The sequence below is a fragment of the Rhea americana genome, unplaced genomic scaffold (genome assembly GCF_003343005.1).
Source record: "Rhea americana isolate MKP2758 unplaced genomic scaffold, rheAme1 scaffold_4, whole genome shotgun sequence".
NCBI lineage: Eukaryota > Metazoa > Chordata > Aves > Rheiformes > Rheidae > Rhea > Rhea americana.
The window spans coordinates 5,531,737-5,550,321 of NW_028186534.1; the positions used below are offsets into that span (position 1 = coordinate 5,531,737).

The window sequence follows — 18,585 nt, forward strand, 5'->3', positions numbered from 1 at the left end:
AGAGGTATATAAAAATACTTCATAATCCCAAGTGAGGTAGCTGAATGGCGTTATCCCGTTCACAAACGGGAAAGGATGTGATCAGCTGAGGCTGTAGGAGTTGGTGTTGCAGCTAGGATTGCCTCTCAGGGCTCCCAGGCCCCTACCCACTGTGCTARACACAGTTTCTTAAGATGAACAAGCCCATGCTTGGCCATCAGAGCACCAGGATGGAAGAAAAAAAGGCCAAGGGCCCTGAGAGCAAACAGCAGCAGAAACTGCAGCCTGGAATTGCACCCTAGCCAGCTTTCAGGCACTGGGGGTCTATTTTTTCACAAGTGCAAATAATCGGCTCCAAATAGCAAGAGCCAAACTAGAAGGGGGATTAGGGTTGGTCTTAAATTTTCATGTCACTTAATCTGCAGAACATGCTTTGGACCTATTAGATACGTAGATGAGAGAAATGTTGCATATGATTTTTTTTCCTAATATGCTGCTAAGACAGAGCCAGGTGCCGAAGGCCCTGGAGCCCAGGCACTGCAGAGCTCTCTGAGCACTCAGAGAAGGTCTTTCATGATCTCTGAAGGCAGCACTTCACCTGCTACATTTGCAGCACCCAGGCCTGACCTTTTCCTCGTAACAAGCACCATGACCTGCACAGTCCTCTTGAGGCCAGGCTGGCAAGCAGACCCATCACTTAGGATAGCCAGGGGAACGGGCCTAGATGAAGTGTCAGGGGTCTGGGAGAGTTTGTAGCACTTGGGGTAGTTACTGAAACATTCAAAAGTGTCGTGGCAGTTTCTGCAGGCCCCATGGTGGTCGCCGAGGCCTGGAGAGAAGCACGTCCTGCCATCTCTGGGCTGCAGTGAGACGCTTGGGCACCTGCAGCAGAGGATGGTGCGGATGGCCTGGAGGAGCAGGATGTCTTTGGAAAGGAACTTCTGGAAGTTGGGCTTGAACAGCAGATACACCAGGGGGTTGTAGAGTGTCGAGGACTTGGCAAAGACAGCCGACAGCACAAAGGCCAGAGCTGGCACCTGGCTGGCATCTCCGAAGACTGCCCAAAGGGCAACGATGGCATAAGGGGTCCAGGCAGCCAGAAACCCCAGGCACACAGCAATGCTCAGCTGGAAAAGAAGGTGACAGTGTTGCTGCGAGCCTTCTGCAGCACACATGGATGCTGATCTATCCCCAAAACCCAGCCCAAGGAAGACAACAGCTACCATTTGCACTGGGACCCGGAAGAGCCAGCCCCAGGGGAAGGAGCCAACCGATGTTCAGGCCTTTTGAATGCAAAGCCAAATAGTACATCCTGCTCACATGGTGCTCAGGGCTTGGGATCAAACCGGAGCAAATACTAACTGGGGAGAGCAAATTGGACAGTGTGTTTGCATCCCCCAAACCAGATCCCAGAGTATGCCTGTCTGCTCTCCCCCTCCAGCAAACCATGCATGATCCCCGGCTTGGGAGAAGTGCTCCCCACCTGCAGCTGGGACACTTCTTTGCACTCCTGAGAGAGTTTCTGACAAGGATTCACGCTGCCTCTTGGTGCTGGGGTGTGCATGTCCATGCTGTTCCCTTTCTGCTTTGCACCTTCTGCGAGATCCCACCAGCGCTGCCACCTTGGCTGTGAGCTCAGGCAGACGCTGCTCTTCCCCAGCGCCTCCTGTGCAGCACTAGTTCTAGGGGATGAGGGTGCGTGGGAAGCTGCAGGGTTTAACCAGCTGCGCTAGGCGATCGGTCGTGTCGGATGTCAGAGCAGCAAGGCAGCSAGCGCAGGCACGTCCGCCTGCGGTCAGATCATGCCCTGTCTCGCCTGGGAAACACGGGAGGGGACGGGCCTATCGGGAGCTCCTCAGCCCGCCGCGGCAGAGGAGAACGACACACCTGGATGCCTGGCTACGAACGGCTTTTGGCACCAGCMCCATGTCAGACTCCAGCAGCCTTTTGGTATCACCTAAAATTMGTCTTGCAGTCTGTGTACTGGCCTGAGCAAAAGGCATGGGATACRGACTGTGCTCAGACCCCCGGCTTCTAGCCAGACACAGATGTTTCCTTCAAGACTAGGCTTGCAAGTTGTTTTCTTTCTTTTCTTTTTTTTTTCTTTAAGAGTAGCAACTTTTTTGACACATCCTTGGTAAATTTTAGTATTAGCTCATAGTCTGGAGAACAATGAGTCATGAAAGCTCTTCTTATGATCTTTTCCAGTGTAATTTAAAATGAAAACTCCTCCACCTGATGGCTTTGAATGAGGAGAAATATGTTATACCAAAACCAATACAAACRCCTGGAAAACTGATCTGGGGCAGTAAGCACCATGCACTTGCAGAAGAAGAAGCCTTAGCTCAGGGGGGCTCGCCACCCCCAGCCAGTGCTGGATACATCATCACGATCGCCTCCAGAAACCGCAGGCAAAGGTGTCCCGGCCACCCTGGCTGCATAATAAGCAGCGAACACATTTCCTGGCCAGCTCAGGCAGGGCTGGGAACAGTCCGTTACGCTGCTGTCAAGGGCTGTGCGGGAGAAGCTAAGCTTYGGATTCATAAAACAAATCACGCCTTCAGATGAACTTTCTCTTCTCCTTCCTTTTCACGCCTGCGCCCAGGGAACGGGGGAAGGGAGGACGCAGTCCCAGGCAGGAGTGCTTCCTTCTTACCCACCTAACGAGAAACTTTTTACCCTGTGATTTGGCTCCCTTTTAGGAAGAAAACACTGATGCCAGCGTTCAACTCGCCTCGCGTCCCGCAGGGACGCTCGGGCGCCTGGCGTGCAAAGCCCACGTGCCCTCGGGCAGCGTCCTCGCCCCGCAGCTCCACCCCGCCGCCGGCCCGCCCCGCGCCCGGGGGCCCGCGAGCCCGGCCCCTACCTTCACGACGAGGCTGTGCACGCCGCCGGCCTTGCTCTGGGGGGACACGTGCTGCCGCACGGCTCTGCGGGAGCCCTTCACTGTCCACAGGATCAGYGAGTAGGAGACGAGGATGAGGAGGCAGGGGAGGAGGTAGCAGAAGACGAAGAGGGTCAGGATGTAGAGCACGGCCTCTCTGCTGGAGGCCTTCCACGTGATGCAGCAGGCGGTCCCGTAGGGCTCAGGCCCATAGCTGCCCCACTCGGCCAGCGGAGCAGCGGCAAACGCGAGCGCGTAGGCCCAGACGCACAGCAGCAGGACGCCGGCGTGCGAGGGAGAGAACTTGTTGCCTGCAAAAGAGCGACGGAGGTGAGGACGGCTCCGGCCGGGGAGGGCTCCCTGGCGTGCCCTGCCCTTGCGCGGAGGGGAGGGCTGGCGAGAGCGTGGATGCCCAGCCGAGGAGTCGGGGGAGCCGAGAGAAACGGGCAGATCTGCCTCGGGCGGCGCAGCACGCGCCGGTGTCAGCGCTGAAGCCTTTCTCGGCTTCTGGAGCAATGGCCCAAAGGTCTCCGCGCCGCAGCGGCCCCGGGGCCTGGGGGGGGAGCGGAGAAGGGGCCCGCAGCCCCACGAGCCGCCCCGCGCCGCGGAGGGCTGGGCGAGCCAGCAGCAAGGGGCAGAGCTGGCCCGGGGGCTGCCCGCCCGGCCCGGGCGCTGCCCGCTGGTGGACCGAACCGCCGCGGGAGGCGGCGGATGCCGCGGCGCGAGAGCCTCGGAGGGCAGCGGAGCCTCCCCCGCCTGTCGCTGCCCGCGGCGCGGTTCCTTTGCCGTGCTGCAAAGAGTCTTTTTTTCCTTTTTGTCCTATGTGCCATCAAATGCAAAACCCCTGCAGCCTTCTAAGGGCTCACTATGAAGTGCTAAATCTTCTGACGTCTGCAGGATTAACGTTTTTCTTTGAAAGGAAGCAATTAAAAATATGTTGAGGTTAGCCATTTCCACACAGAAAATACACAAGGGCGCTACAGGGAGACAGGCTCAAAGTGCCACGCTGCCAAGTGCCAGACTGATCTAGAGAGCGAAAACCGCACAGGGAAAAGCCATTGGCACCTGAGCTGCTTTTGAAGAGACAGCTTTAATTTTTATCTTTCCTTCTACCTTTTTAGTGATTTCCTGAGATCTGTGTGCTGGCAGGTAACTGAGGTGACTCTTTTCCAGTGTCGCCCTTGCAGACAAGCCACATCAGCAGCAGGTAGCAGCCACAGGTCTGCAAGCCGTACAGGGCCTCGCGGGGAGGGATTTTGAGGCTAATGGCTTGATGGGGCTTCGGGTCGCCCAGAAAGGGGGTTCTCCATGATGCGCCTGCTCCACCTGATGGACTCAGCCTCGAGGGAGCTGGGCAAATAACAGCTGCAATCATGCTTCTCCAGGTCCTGCTCCRCCAACGTCTGTGAGCAACAGGCTCATCTGTGGTCTCCCAAGGTGAGCCACAGGAGAAGGCGCTTACAGGAGCATGTATCTTGGAGTGTTTGTCCGCAAATCAGATTAAGATCTATGGTTTTCAGTTTTATTTCTATTTTTGGTCTCTAAGCCCAAGTCTATTCTGAAGATATATCTGGTGGATGGAGGTTTAGCAGCTGAACTGGGGAAATTAAGAAGCTCTGGTAGGAGGAGTTTTAAAAGTGTAAGGGACATTTCTGGGCCCCCCTCACTTCTCTCAGATGCTCTCTGCCTGCATGCCCTGTACAAACAGCAGGTGTCCATCTATGGGTCTCATCTGTGCACAAGCTTAGAGCCACAAACACTCACACAAGCTCTGCAAATAAAGTTCAGGTGAAAGTAAGTCTACAGAAGCGAGCTACAGTACTGCAAACCAAGCCCTCCTGTATTAGTTATTTCAGTGAATTAAACACATTTGGCCTACGGTTCTTCTCCTAAAGGGCAGCACTGCTCCTGCATTACCGTTTCCAGAGCAGGACACGGGACAAAGGCAGGCTGCATTTCCGTGCACTGTCAGAGCATGGGAAGTGGGAGGCTCCCATGCAGCTTCCCAAAAGCAGAGTTTGCTCTGGTCTGAGCTCGCATCTGCAGATGGATGTTCAAAGCCCTGTGATCTGCCTTGCTGTGCTCAAATCATCCTCTGTAATACAGCAGCTCGGACTTCTCTACAGAGGAAAACAACCCCTCTGACACTGTTCTGGATGATGCTTCTGACCCCTAGCGTGAAGCAAGCCCTGGAAGCAGCGGCTGCTGTGGTGCCCTGCCCTCACATGCACGCYGTGTCCCTGGCACGGGCGCAGGAGCCAAGGGTACTCCTTTAGTTGAGCTGGGTCTCCATAACCTCAAGCCGATGGAGGGACAGGATCATACAAGTGATAAAAGGCTCCCAGGTCTGCTGCACCAGTGAGTTAACTGGGAGTAAGGTGCCCTGGGGTAAAGCTCTCCCAGGAGAGGCTGATCCGGCCTGTAAGAGGAGGAAGAAGAGTTATATTAACAGAGAGGGCTGTGAGTRTAGATCAGCTACCACGGCGCCCCACCTACCATATGCTGGGTAACAGACCTTCAGGCAGCAAACTGTGCTGAGCACTGTCAGGCTGGTGAGGCTGCAGAGGCCAAACAACACCCCGCAGAAGGCATAGATGGTGCACACCGCGTGGTTAAAGAGCCACCTGCRAGGGAAAAACCGCCAGGTAAAGCGAGCTGTTCCCCTCTGCCCTGAGCAGCTAGCTGACATCCCCTGCCACTCGGCTGCACTATAATTTTATCTGCAATCCTTACTTCAGAAAAATGCTGGGGTTTTGCCCAGCCYGCTTTCAGACCCGCTGCCTGGCTGCAGTGAGCGCAGGGCTCCAGCTGCCGCCCCGCACAGGAAGCAAAGCTGGCCGTGCATGGGGAGGCTGTTCTGCCTCCGCAGCGGGCTGCAGAAATAGCGGGCACCTGCCTCTCTGCAGAGCCAGGCGTGTGGCTGCGGCCCCGACCCGTTCCCTGAGCCTCGCAGTGGCAGCCACCGCGAGACGCAGCCCCTGAAGGTGGGAGCAGCCCTGAATCGTGCAGGCGCGCGCTCACGCAGCGCCCACGCTGTGCGCTCCTGCTCGGAAACCCCATGTTCTGCCCACCAGGGCTAATCCACCCGAAACAGCTACACAGTGTTTTTGTGCTGCTTTTGCCAGCTGCAAGGAAGCCACAGCCGAAATTGGCACTTCTGGCCTGCTGCTCGCCTGCAAAGCTCTTCAGCAAGGATGGTAACCACCACTAAACCCATTTTACAGATGAGCACAGAGAAAGGAATTGACTTTCCCAAGRTTTGAAGGGGACATTGGACTTTCAGGTTTCTAGTTTCACGCTGCCTCCTTCAACACTATGTGCCAAGGCAGACCCTGCACGTAATAGAAAGGGCTTGTGTCAGCAGGGCGAGGAGCCTTAGCCCCTGCCCAGACCCTGCATGGACCCAGYGCTAGAGCATCGTGCTGCAAGTTTACGTTGGGAATGGATCAGCTCTGTGGCTCTTCCCGTTGCCTCCACTGAGTCAGGCCCAGAACACCAGCCTCACTGCTGACACTGGCAGGAGGGTTAAGCCTGAGTAGGAAGAGGACGTGCTGTCTGCAGCAAGGCTGAATGATGAGACAGAGGGACAAGGAGCAGCAAAGTACCCCTGGACCATGCCCCACCAGCTTGGCCCTGTGCCTTCTCAGGAAGAGAGGAGATGAGAAGGCTGTTATTGGGGACAGCAGCGTATCTCAGACTGTGATGGTCTCATGCCCCTTTTGATGCTGGTGTGGGATGAAAGTCTGTGCAGTTACACATGGCCCTTCCCTCCACCATCCACCCAAACTGATTCCTTGGCTGGACAAATCCAGCCCTATCCTGGATAGCTTTACCCCTCTCAGCAAACTCCTCGCTTCTAAACAAGGTTTGTAAAACACATCTGGGGCCATTGGCTAGTGCAGAGCCTTTTCTGCAAGCTACCTGTGTGCAAAGAAGGATGATGTGGCCAAAGGGAACAGGGTCACCGTCATGCTCAGGTCACTGATGGCCAGGTTCACAATGAAGAATTCAGCAGGCTTCAGCATGGACCTCTTCCGATAAGCCACCAGCAGGAGCAGCGAATTTCCAGAGAGTGACACAATGCCTGCAAAAAAGGCAGAGAGAAGCAGTGCCCATATGTAATAGCTTGGCTCTTGAGGCAGCATRGTGATGATTTGTCCGCACCCTGCCATGCTAGAGGAAGAGGAGTGGGCAGAGGGCATCCTCTCCCCAGTTCTCCTGGGAGTAAATACTCCATCTCCCCGCTGACTGGAGAGTAAGATAAGCTGCAGAGCTGAGACACAGTCTCAGAGGACAGCTGAGGGAGACCAGACCCACAAACACAGCTAGGACTGTTCCATGACACCCTCGAGCGTTAGTGGATTTTGCTCCTGGGGCACCTGTAAACATGAGGATCAGATGTGATCGACAAAGCTTCTCTCCCCTATCATATGACACCTTCTTCAAGGGGTTGAGGGACACGTAGCAAAAAAGCAACCAGGAAGATAGTCCTGGGGCTTTGCTGGCTGTCCAATAAGGTGGCTTTGTCTGCCAGCCCAGATCTTCGTAGTGACACACCTAGCAATAGATATATGCAAATAACCAGGCATTTTCCTCATGACACCCTAATTCCTTTCCACAGTCATAGCTTGCCTTGCGATGCAGTCATGGGGTGCCAAATAACCAGAGCTAGAGCAGGAGCCAGGATCTCATTGAGCTGTCCTAGGAGCAAACACCAGCGCTGTCTGCAGAGGGTGGAAAGGGCTCCAAGTTTTGACACTGTGGAGTGGGCTAAAGGAACCCATGGGACCTACACAGATGTATGAGCATATCTGGAGCTGCTTTAAATTGGATGTGATCTCTTCCTCTCCCTGAGGAGGTCCTGCAGAGGCATCTGGAAGGAGGGTTGCGATGGGACGAAGCTAAAAACGACTCTGGGTGCAGGATCCGGTCAGACTCACTTCTTCCAGCTGGAAGGGGCAAGGGGGCTGCTTCGTTCTAGCTAGATAAATAATGGGAGTTTTGTGTCATTGTTCCTCTGATGTGAGGCCAAGGAGCTGGGCCTGTTCATGTTTTTAATTTCTTCCTGGCAATGTCACTAGTGTGAGTCTGTGTTGTCCAATATCACGGTAAAAAAATAAACAAGAAGAAAGGCATTATGAAGATCAAGGAAAATCCAGACTAAACATAGGAAGGCTCTTTGTTTGCTATTAATGTGTTTAAAACAACACTAGTGATTAAAATTGTATAAAAAGGGCTYGCTCTCTTTTTCTAATATAATTGTGCTTTCATTGAAAGGAGGTTTCTGTGTCCTCAGAAGGAGAATCTTTGATGCTGATGGGACAGGTTAGGTAGAACTWGGGTTTCTCCTTAATGTATTAGGCTACATATTAAATGTAGCTAAATATTAAATGTAYTAGGCTACAAATTACTGTGGTAACAATTAGATTCCAAAGCTGCTGAATGGGCAACACAAAAGTTCCTTTCATAAACAAGACTCCCACGCAGGACCTGGCCAAATGCACGGGTTTGGAAGCTTTGTAGTTGCTAGAGGGTAGAGTATTGAGATGTTTGTCCTTGTTCCCAGCCTCATGAGAAATTCTCCCACAGAGCTAGTCTGGTTTCTTCTTCACATCTGTATTACATATGTTTTAATAGCTTTATTATCTCCTAGGAATTTTAATTATCTATAGGACTACTGGCAGTCCCAGCAGCTGTGAGCCCTCTCTTGGTAAATGCATGCCTTGGGCTCCTCATGTACATAGGGGAATGATTGTCCACCTTGGGGTACTCATATGCGTGGTCATCTGTGTACTCACGCAGTTCTGCTCCTTCTCATCCGTTTGTCCTTGCATGCTCAAGGGTATGTGCCTTTGTCTGCAGGACTGCAGCAGGCCCTGCAAATAGTGATGATTTACCCTGGTCTTACTCATTGCATATTGCAAAGCAAAGAAGCCATCCAGCTACAATACCAGGAGATCTTTCCTGGCACTGGTACAAAGAGACAGTGAGTGCTTTTGTTCCCCTCTGTTCCTTGCTAGTCTAAGCTGAAAAACTCCCCTGGTGTTTGGGAGACAATCACCTGGGGCTCGGAAGGCTTCTCCCTGCCCATCGTTTACTTCTGGACCACAGGAAATGGGGTTAGGCCTTCTCAGACCGTGTCCTAACCTCTTCATTTTTCCTGCTGGCTTTCAGATGCCAGTAACTTCAAATCACAATACAATCACCTGCATCTTCTGCTGAAGTAAGGACCAGCAGGACATTCAAATCAYCTTTAATAACCGTGAGACTGGTAATGCTAATAAAGAGTCCCAGACTGTCTCACATCAGGTGGCTGCAGTAAGAGTTATAGCAGGCTCAACAAATGTTGTTCTTCAACTTTCCAAATATTGCAACTATGAATGGTAATGCAGTCCCTTGAGAAGGGAATGTAGTCACCCAGCTTTAGCAAGATCAGCCTTTGTGGTAATGTGGAGAGGGCTAACGTGGGAATGGCCGGTACAATTAACCTGGTAACAACCAAATACTTCCRTGGAAGCATCAGTGACTGCAAAAGGTCTGACATCTCTGACAGGTTGGCACTGGTGCTGCCCGCAGCACAGAGGGAGGTATAACAGACTGTGTTTCCTTACCAAAGACTAAATAGAGTGTGCCAAAAATCAGGTCTTCTCTCTCTGATAAGGTGGAGATGAACACTGAGGCGTTGGACGCATTTCCCATCTGCAAAGCAAGATACAAATACAAGCAAGYGTGAATTTTGGCTAATCAAGGAGCACTCGGCTCCCTCAGTTGCCAGGGAGGACTGCTCTCAGAAACACTCCTGGCACCATGCTAGAACGAAGCCAGCAGTGTGCAACCACCCAGGCCCTGCAACTCCAGGCTGTTAATTAATGCTGAGTGTAGTGCTGAAATAACTGGTGATGCAGGGGGCTGGTAATAGGATCAGGCTGGTAATCTCACTTGATTACTGCTTCTTTAATTACAGATTATACTGATTAGCATTAGCCTTTGGATGTAAATTTTCTTTGCARGTCTTGGCCATATGCTGACTGCAGCAGGCACTGCGTGGGGACTGGCTGCTCGGAGCTGAAGGCTTCATTTTCGGCAAAGTCCCACACCTCCTCCCGGCTCGCCCCTCACTTCCCTCGCATGCCTCATCCCCCTCCTTGCATTGGCATGTACTGAATGACACCAAGACATCCTGGATGGGCTTAATCAGTCAAATAGATAATAAAGAAATGCTGAAAACCTTGGCTTGATGAGCTACCTGTGACTTAAACTGTATGGACRTGAGGAGTTTGGTGACAGTCACATCAGCAGAGAGATTTGATTCAGACAGTCCTTGTGATACGGCTGAGGCCAGTTCAGGTACCATCAAGACCAAGAGTAATTGCCTCTGCTGTGAGACGTCATGCATGTGCAGAAAAGAGCCATGCAGACAGCAGAGCTTAAATCAGACTATGACCTAGGAGACACCAGAGCCAGGGAAAGAAAGGAATTGTCACTGCTTCTGGCTGGTACCTTTCTTCTTGCACTGTAACTAATTCTGATCCATGCTGCTGGCAGGGCAGGCAGTGAAGAACTTGAGAGTGATCATATGTATAACAGAAAAAAAAAAAAAAGAAAAGAAAAAAAGAAAAGGAAGAAAAAAGTCATTCCCTTTCTTGGCGTGCCTGACCGAAACATTGAGTTTTATCAGCCTAATTAGTTTCCCTGTTATTTCATGCAGCTGAACTAAAGGTTCCCAAGTGCTTAGAAAATTAATAGGGGGTAGTAGAGCAGAACGGCAGATGCGTTTCAGCGTATTCGCTGCCTGCACTGATAACAAATAAATGGAAAAATATTTTGTTCAGGTGAAGGAAAAAGGAGAGGAGGCAAGAGAAAATAATGGTGTGATTATACATTTCAGTAGCTGTTAGCTTGCTTTCCAGGACGTTTAATGCATGCRTTACTCCTGCTTCTTTCACTGAGGTCCCTACCTGCACGTTGTGCAAGAACCGAGACCACCACCCTGCCGCAGAGCAATAAAACCACAGCTCTGGCAGGAGGGATGTAGCTGGCRCCTGCCTGGGCACTGTTAATGCTGAGAAGAGGCAACACCAGCCTAGGGGCTGCTTATTCCTACCCCATATTGCCTAGTCTTTATAGAGCCATGCCAGGAACTGGAAATAGGAATTGATTTGGCCTTATGGGGAGGGGGTGAATAAAGATAATATTCCCAGCACAGTTCCTCCAGTGATCATCCTGGCACAACAGAAGGGACATGATGGCACAGCTCAGAAACTCATCCGTTCATTTGGGATTGCTGCCCAGTGCTCGTATTGGAAGACCTTGCTTGGAGGAGAAGAGCTGGGAATGACAAGTGTCATTGGTTCAAATTCTGACAGGATCACAGTGGCAGTAAATGAAGAAGAAAGGGGCAACATGCCATGTGCATCTCATTGCACTTGGCAGGAGAAAACAGCACAGAAGACCAATGTGCACTAACCCTATGGAGACTTCAAGCACGAATTCCCAGTGCTCCTGGCTGCTGCCCTGCGGCTCGCTCAGACTGCTCCTCTAGCACAGAGCACAACYGGATCACTAGCTGACGTTTAACTGCCACGTTTCTATCCAGCCTTGAGACTGCTTAGGAGCTATCTAATGTGCTAACAGCCCTGGGAGAGGGGCTGTTTCTTTCCACGAGCACCGCTGACACTGGATTTCACAAACAAAGCAACAAACTGTTATCTGTACCTAGGCAAAAATGCCCGCCTCACATCCAAAGCTGCATTCAGACAGATGGAGCTAATTACTTCAAGTAACAAGTAAATTATCTTTGAGTGTAAATGGATTTTAAGGCACTAAGTGGTGTTAAATTGCCAAGAGATCCTGCCAATAGTTTTTCATTCTCTGTGTTATTGGTCTATGCAGCCAAACGTYGATGGACAGGGGTTTCTCTGGCCTTCTTCATGGCTTTCTTGGGTTAGCTTGGCACACAGCCCGTGGGACATTTATAGCTCCACAGGTTCACTGGGGAGTAGCATGTGGGACTATTTCTAGCATCTGATGTTAAGGATTTAAATGCTTTATGATGAGATTATTCCCATTGGACTAGTGCCTGACTGCCATGAATATGACAGAGTTGCCTCTCCAGGCCAGGTAGGATGCAAGTTAATTTAGTTTAAGAGAGCTGAAATGGTCATTCATGGTTATCATTTCACTGTGTTGAACTTCTGGCCTCCCTTCATGATTCCTGCTCCCCTAATGAAGAGCAAAAGTGGAGAACACCAGAGCTGGCCCATGCAGCCTGTCCGGACAGCATGTGCCACACAGACAGAGGTGTTGTTACATGCTGAACACAGACGGAGCAACAGCAAGCCAGACTTCGGCGCTCTCTCTATGGCAGACACAGCCAAAGCCTTCGTGCTGCTGGCAAACTCCCACATCCTTGAGATGCATTTTGCCCGGGTTACTGGTTAGGAAGCTTGATGCAAATGTGATTTTAAATTAAGGTTCATTTACATCATCCTACTAAATTCAAAGAGGCTCTAAGGAACCTGTACATTTTCCTCTTTCCACCACTGATTTATTGGCTTTTCTTGATGTGAAAGAGATACTGCACTATCTTGAAATGACCCACCCTCCTGCCTGGGTCTGGAGTCTGTCTGTAGGCCTGCACAGACATTGTGAAGACAAATAGGCACAGCCAGATGATCTAACCTCTTCTGTCAGGGTTTTCCAGTACAAAAGAGCTTCCTGGCCACAATCTTTCATTTCAGTGAAATGACCACCACAGCTGATTATCTTAGGGATTTTTTCCAGTCTTCTGTTATGCAAAACAAGGCGCTCATTTAACAGCAGTGTGTGCTTCAAGGAGAAATGAAACCCCAGCTATTAACAGCAAACACAGAAGATACTGCTAGTCCTCAGGGTTTGGTATGCAAACACATATGAGAGAAGGTACCAATCAACATAATTGTCCAGGCAGACTGTCAGCCACACAGATTAGCTGTCTTTTCTACATGTAGTATTAGATTAGCAATATTTCCCATTTGAACTTATCAAGCATCTCCCCTGTCTTGTTACCAGTATGTACAAATACAATATAGCAACCTCACATACATCGTTACTTGTATTTATGTATATGTGGTTTTGATATTTAGGCTTAAAAATTCAATCATCATCTCTGTTAAAAATTGTCTGCTAAAGYATGTAAGAAAATACTAATATTTTCTACTGAGAAGCTTCCTACTTTAAACAATATAGTACTGGTATCAGCGCAGCAATCTGACTTGGAGGAGGAATTTTCCTTCCCAGCACACACTTTGCAGTTGCACACTTACCTGGGCTACTTTCTCGTTGATTTTCGTGTTAGAGCAAATATAATTCACAAGGTGTTTGCTCCACCCTCCTCTGACCCTCTCCCTGTTCATCCTGGGCTTTTCCTGCCTGTTTGCGAAGCAGAGGAATGAGCTGCCACAGCAGCACAATCCGTTCATGAGAAGGTTATTAGAAGTCACTGTGACCTCCATCTACTCACTTGGGCTTTGTAGCTGTTCTGGGCAGAGCAGAAACCCCCGGGCCATTCCTGGGTAATTGTCTACACAACGTAATTACCAGGGCACACAGGGTTGCAGTCTGAACAGCAATGTGCAAGATCCACTCTGAGCTCTGCTCAGTGGAAAAAAAGATGTTTAGGAAATGATCTCAGCTAATATTAACTGAAGGCAGCTGCATGCTAGTCCTCAGCCTGAGACAGGTAACCAGGAAATCCATTCGCCACCTGATCTTTTTACACTTAGACCACATTAAAAGCATCTCAAAATAACCAGGTGATGTTGGGCATCTTTAGGCTGTCTGTCTTCACCGAGGTCTGCAGGGACTGTCTCTTAGCGGATGTTAGAAGAGTAAGAAAACTGTTGTCACCTGTTTGGGGAAGCAGGTAGCCCAGGGGCCYCGTGCCTTCAGTGCACTCCCTCTGCCCAGGTAGGCTGCAGAAAGGAGCAGAGCTGCTGCTCTCCCTCAAGGTCACACCTCAACACGAGCCAGGCGCTGGGCATTGAGGACACACTGCTCCATTTCAGAGAAATAACAAATCATTTGGGAGGGGAGCATGGGGGCTCCAGCGATAGGAGAGGATTGTTTTCTCTCTTTAGAAATCAACCATTTCAATAAATAGATGTTCCTACATACCTGGTATTGACATTGTGAACTCAAACACTCCAAGTGCTTTCACATCCAGGTTTCAAGCTAAATTTCTCCCCTTATTGAGAGTTTGGTGGAGATTTTTGTTTCTTTGGTATTTTCACTGACAATCTGTACTCATGGGAAATGAGTCCTGGAAATCCCTAACAGGAAAGAGGGAAACATTTCCCCATCTTTCTCCAATCGCTCCATGCAAATCATGCCCCTGGCCTCAAATCCCCATCACGCTGTGCTGTGACTCACAAAGAATAGCAAAATAAATGGGGCTTGTGTTCAGGTTTTATTTAAAATCTTGTGAGTCATTTTACCTTAGGCAAAAACAGAAACAGCTAACCTGGGCTTTAGTGGAAGACAATTAACTGGCTGCAAGAAAGACAACTAGAGGATCTAAGATTTTGACTGAAGGGGGCAAGTGGACCTGAACTGATGGAAAACTGCGGAAATTGTTAAAATGCATTAAAAAAAAACAAGTGTTTTTAGCAATTTGCACCAAAAAAGTCTCTCCCCAATGGTTCATCTTTCATCCTTTCATATTCTCGCAATGCTGGTTCATTAGTTTCTGATCTTTTCAGTCTCAACAATCAAAGCTTTTTACACCCAGATCATCAGAAAAGTTTTCTAATTAGGTTTCTCCATCACAAAGAAGTAAAAAGGGGTTGAGCCTAGCTTACTCCTTTTCCAGACCACTCTCTAAAAGGTTTTTGAAGAAACGGGCTTTCCTCCTTACCAGCACATGCAGGACCTGGCAGGGCAGAGTGACGACATCACTCTGACGCATATTCATAATTGTCAGGGTGAAAAAGCTGCTTCAGAGTATTTAATTTCGCAGCTAAAAAAAATCCAATCTCAATGTGCTGTCTGTGATGAATGTCCTTAGGAGCTGACCTCTCCTTTCCTTTTGTACCAAAGCATTTTAATTGATGCTGAGGTTCAATTTTTAGAAAAATATCCAGGTATCAGACTCACAGTATCACAGTGTGGATGCAGAAAGGAGAGAGCAGATTTTGCTACCTATTCATCAGCTTCTAAGTTTCTCCTCAGAATTTCTTCAGAAAGTGACTCTTTCTTTAACCTTAACCAGGAACAGACAAAGAATGGGCAGAGCACCCAAAGGCACACTTGGAACGAGTGCAAGAAGATATGAGCCCATGCATTTGGGATAAATGCACACTGCAGCAGGCAGTTAGCAGCTTTCTGAGTTACAGCACTTGTTCACACAAATGCCTTTGGCTTGGCTTGGCTTTCTGACCATCTCCATATCCCTATAAGCAACAGGCAGTAAGGAAGGAACAGACTGTTCCTGGTAATGAGACCACGTAACAGTAAAATCTCCACCAGTGAAGATGCCAGAGTGTTTCTCAGGAGTGACATCCAGGCACCTGGCAATGGGATCGGGAGCCAGATTCACTCTGCGAGCAATGTTGATGCAGAGAGAGAGTGAATCTAGCAGGAGAGGAGGTTGCTGAGGTTTAGGATCCTGGCAGTCCCCCTTGCCCTACAGGTGGGGACGAAGATGTAACATTTGTGGTGAAGGGGCCTTTTGGGTTCACCTCCTCCAGAGAGCTCCGTGGGTGCTAAGAACTTCACAGCCCAGTGAAAAAATCTGCTTTAGTCTCCCATGCTGTTTGGAGAGCAAAGAGTGTCCATGGTAGAGAGACAGGAGTTTTATACCTCCCTGCACCAGCTTGAGTGACTCTGGCCCCAAGAATAACATCCTTCTTTAACCTAATTGGAAATAACCTTTCTTTAGGGCTGAGCAAACCATCCTCGAAATCCTAATAATGCACAGTTCTCCTCCGGGCCGTATTTTACTCTTCCTTAAGAGCCCTTGGAAGGAGACTTGCTGAATACAGTACACCACACTGCACATCTGAGATGCTTCAGTGAAACATAGATTTATTTATTAAGAACATAGAGTCTACAAAGAMAGGAAGAGACGTAGGAGAAACTCTAGTCATACAGCTGCGCTGGAGACAAGAAGACAAGACAAGGCCCAGCGCAGTCTGGAATTAACTGTTCTTGCTCCTCAGTGTGCATGCATAAAGGCAAAGGAAGGAGAGAACTGGCAAACCCTACAGGACTTTATTTCCCTCAGATTCCTGGCAGGTCTCCATCCTGTAATATATCAGGGCAGCTACAGGTGTCCTGTGAAATCAAGCTGGCAAAAAGTAATGGCAATCTGGAGGAGATGAACTTATATTTCTGATATATCACTTGGTATAGGCCTTATTTTTATGGTTGTGCCYGAGCTATTTGTAAAACACACATCTCTTATTGTAATGGAGAAAATGATAAAAATGCATCTCTTGCGCTGATAGATATGCTGATGTCATTGACACAAGGACTATAAATCAGTTTTACAGAAATATGGAGACCTACTATTTTTACGTCTGAAAATAAACCATAAAGTACATCTTGTAAACTTACCTTAGCTGGATGCAGCGTGCACAGGCAAGTGAAACCAAAATCAGTTCAAAAACTATTGCAAAAATATCAAAGACTTTCTTACGTTGCTTTTGTTTTGAGCTCGTAAAGCCTTTCCTCTTCAGATAAATTAGAAGGTGGTGCATTTGTCCAAGCTCACCTATGTGGGACCTTTTCACACACRGCCCCAGGATGTGTTTATGTGAGTCTTGACCCTTTGATGTGCAGTCTCTGCTGAAACAAGGCAGTATATCACCAGCTTTTTGTAGAAGCCCTACCAAGGTTACAGACCTATTCCTGTTCACCTTGTCTGCTGGAAACCAGTGCAAAGGACTCTCTCAGGTGAGTATGCTGTTGAGGGAGAAGCTTGCACATCCCTTCATCTGTGCTGTAATGTGTAGAGGAGAGACTTACAAGCTGCAGAACCATCAGTGCAGGACTAAACACATTCACGGGCATTTCTGACAGAAATGGCTGCTAAAGTTTTGTTCCATCTCAAAAACATTCAGAACACTTGACTGTGTTCCATCAAGACTAAATGCTCTTTACCTCTTCTGGGCGGGACTTCAGATGTGAACGTCTCATCAGTAGAAAGCAGCCCTTTGAAATCAAACTGCTCGGCCACGTAGTCTTTGGGCATACAAAGCTGCTGTTGAATTTGATTTAAGCTACATTGCTCAGACTCTATTCTGAGAAGAGACAGACTGTGAAAGCTCCTTTCCCCTCAATTTAATCAGACTTCAAAATGAGATGAAGTTTTCCAAGCAGCTGCTGCCACAGGAACACTACCAGGAAGCCCTCATATTCTATGCTCAGAGCCTTTCCTTGTGTTCACAGGAAGAATCTAACCTAAAMCTATGTTTAGAGAGAAACAACATCCTCTGTCTGTACCTGTGCACGTAGGAGGAGACTGACATAGCTGGACCACTTTRATCAGATGCATTCTTATTGTCTACCTGAAAAAGCTTACATTTTATTGCGTACGATTGTTGGGTTTTGCCCTTTTCCTCTAAAGACTTTGACAGTTGCTTTTCTGCAGCCAATGTGCTACAAGCCCACAGTCTGTTTTGGAGAGGAGGAGGAAATCTGATGAGCCTAGAAACTCAAATGACCTCCAGTGTCTTTCAATAGCAAATACCAGGAATTGATTTCTGTGACTCCTAGCACGGAGAAGCTTAGACACTGACAAGCAGGAAGCCTGTTCACCTGCCTAATGAATAAAGCAAACCMTGAAAAGTCGTAGGCGAGCAGAATAGCATAGCTGAGTGACTGTTCAGTGTCCGAAGGACAGATTGCARAGCACAAGGAAAGGCAGCCCTCAGTCTCCCACCCCTAAAGCACTTTGCAGAGTTTTCCTGTATTGGGGCTGCCCGTTCCCATATGTTATATAYAAAACAAGACTTCTTTCCATCTCTCTGTTAGCCACCTAGGACTCTTGCAAGCAACTTTTCCCATCACAAGTGCACACATACACACACCTGACACTCTCCATGAGGTGCATCACATAAACATTTGTATCAGTACCCAYGGTTGCCCGGATGAGGAACAGGGACACGTATCCAGAGCTGGGACTGCTGGTCCCCCATACCCACCCCAATGCACACACTGCCCCAGTGTTGTGCTCTAACACCCCTCYGGGGGAAAGTGCGTCTTACACCGCTGCACACGCAGTGTATGTCCCACACCTGGACCTGGAGATGCTCATGGGGACTGTGCCCTCCCCATCCCCTGGGCTGGGACTGCTCAGGAGGACTGTGACCCCATACTGGGGCTGGGGATACGTGGGGCTACGCTTTGCGCCCTGGGCTGGAGAGGCTCGGGGGCAATCYCTCCCTCCCAGGGCTAGAGACACTCGGGGCAGGGTCTCCCCCCCGGGGCCGGGGATGCTGGGGACAGTGCGCCCCGGGGGTAGGGCTGCGCGGGGCAGTGTGTCCCCTCCCGGGGCCGGGGACGCTCGGCGCAGCACGTCCCCCTCGGCCGGGCCCCCCTTACCTTTCCCGGCGGGAGCCCGGCGCAGCCCCTCAGCCCGGCCGCTCCGCTCTGCGCCGCCAGAAACTTCCCGGCGCTCCCGCGGCGCCCATGGCAGCTCCGCGGGGCTGCGGCGGGGCCGCGCAGGGGCCGCGCCCGCGGGA

The 18,585-nt window shown here is 49.9% G+C and overlaps 1 protein-coding gene across 1 annotated transcript in view; it reads right to left on the reverse strand.

Moving 5' to 3' along the window:
• Nucleotides 1-536: 536 nt before the first annotated feature.
• The window catches only part of LOC146590723 (opsin-5-like), an 18,911-nt gene continuing 862 nt past the window's right edge, over nucleotides 537-18,585 (reverse strand). Inside the window, exons 2-6 of the mRNA XM_085313884.1 lie at nucleotides 9,475-9,562; nucleotides 6,785-6,947; nucleotides 5,360-5,487; nucleotides 2,846-3,174; nucleotides 537-1,106 (exon numbers count right to left, since the gene is read on the reverse strand). Of these exons, the coding sequence (XP_085170010.1) occupies nucleotides 537-1,106; nucleotides 2,846-3,174; nucleotides 5,360-5,487; nucleotides 6,785-6,947; nucleotides 9,475-9,562 (1,278 nt within the window). The remainder of the gene's footprint in view (nucleotides 1,107-2,845; nucleotides 3,175-5,359; nucleotides 5,488-6,784; nucleotides 6,948-9,474; nucleotides 9,563-18,585) is intronic.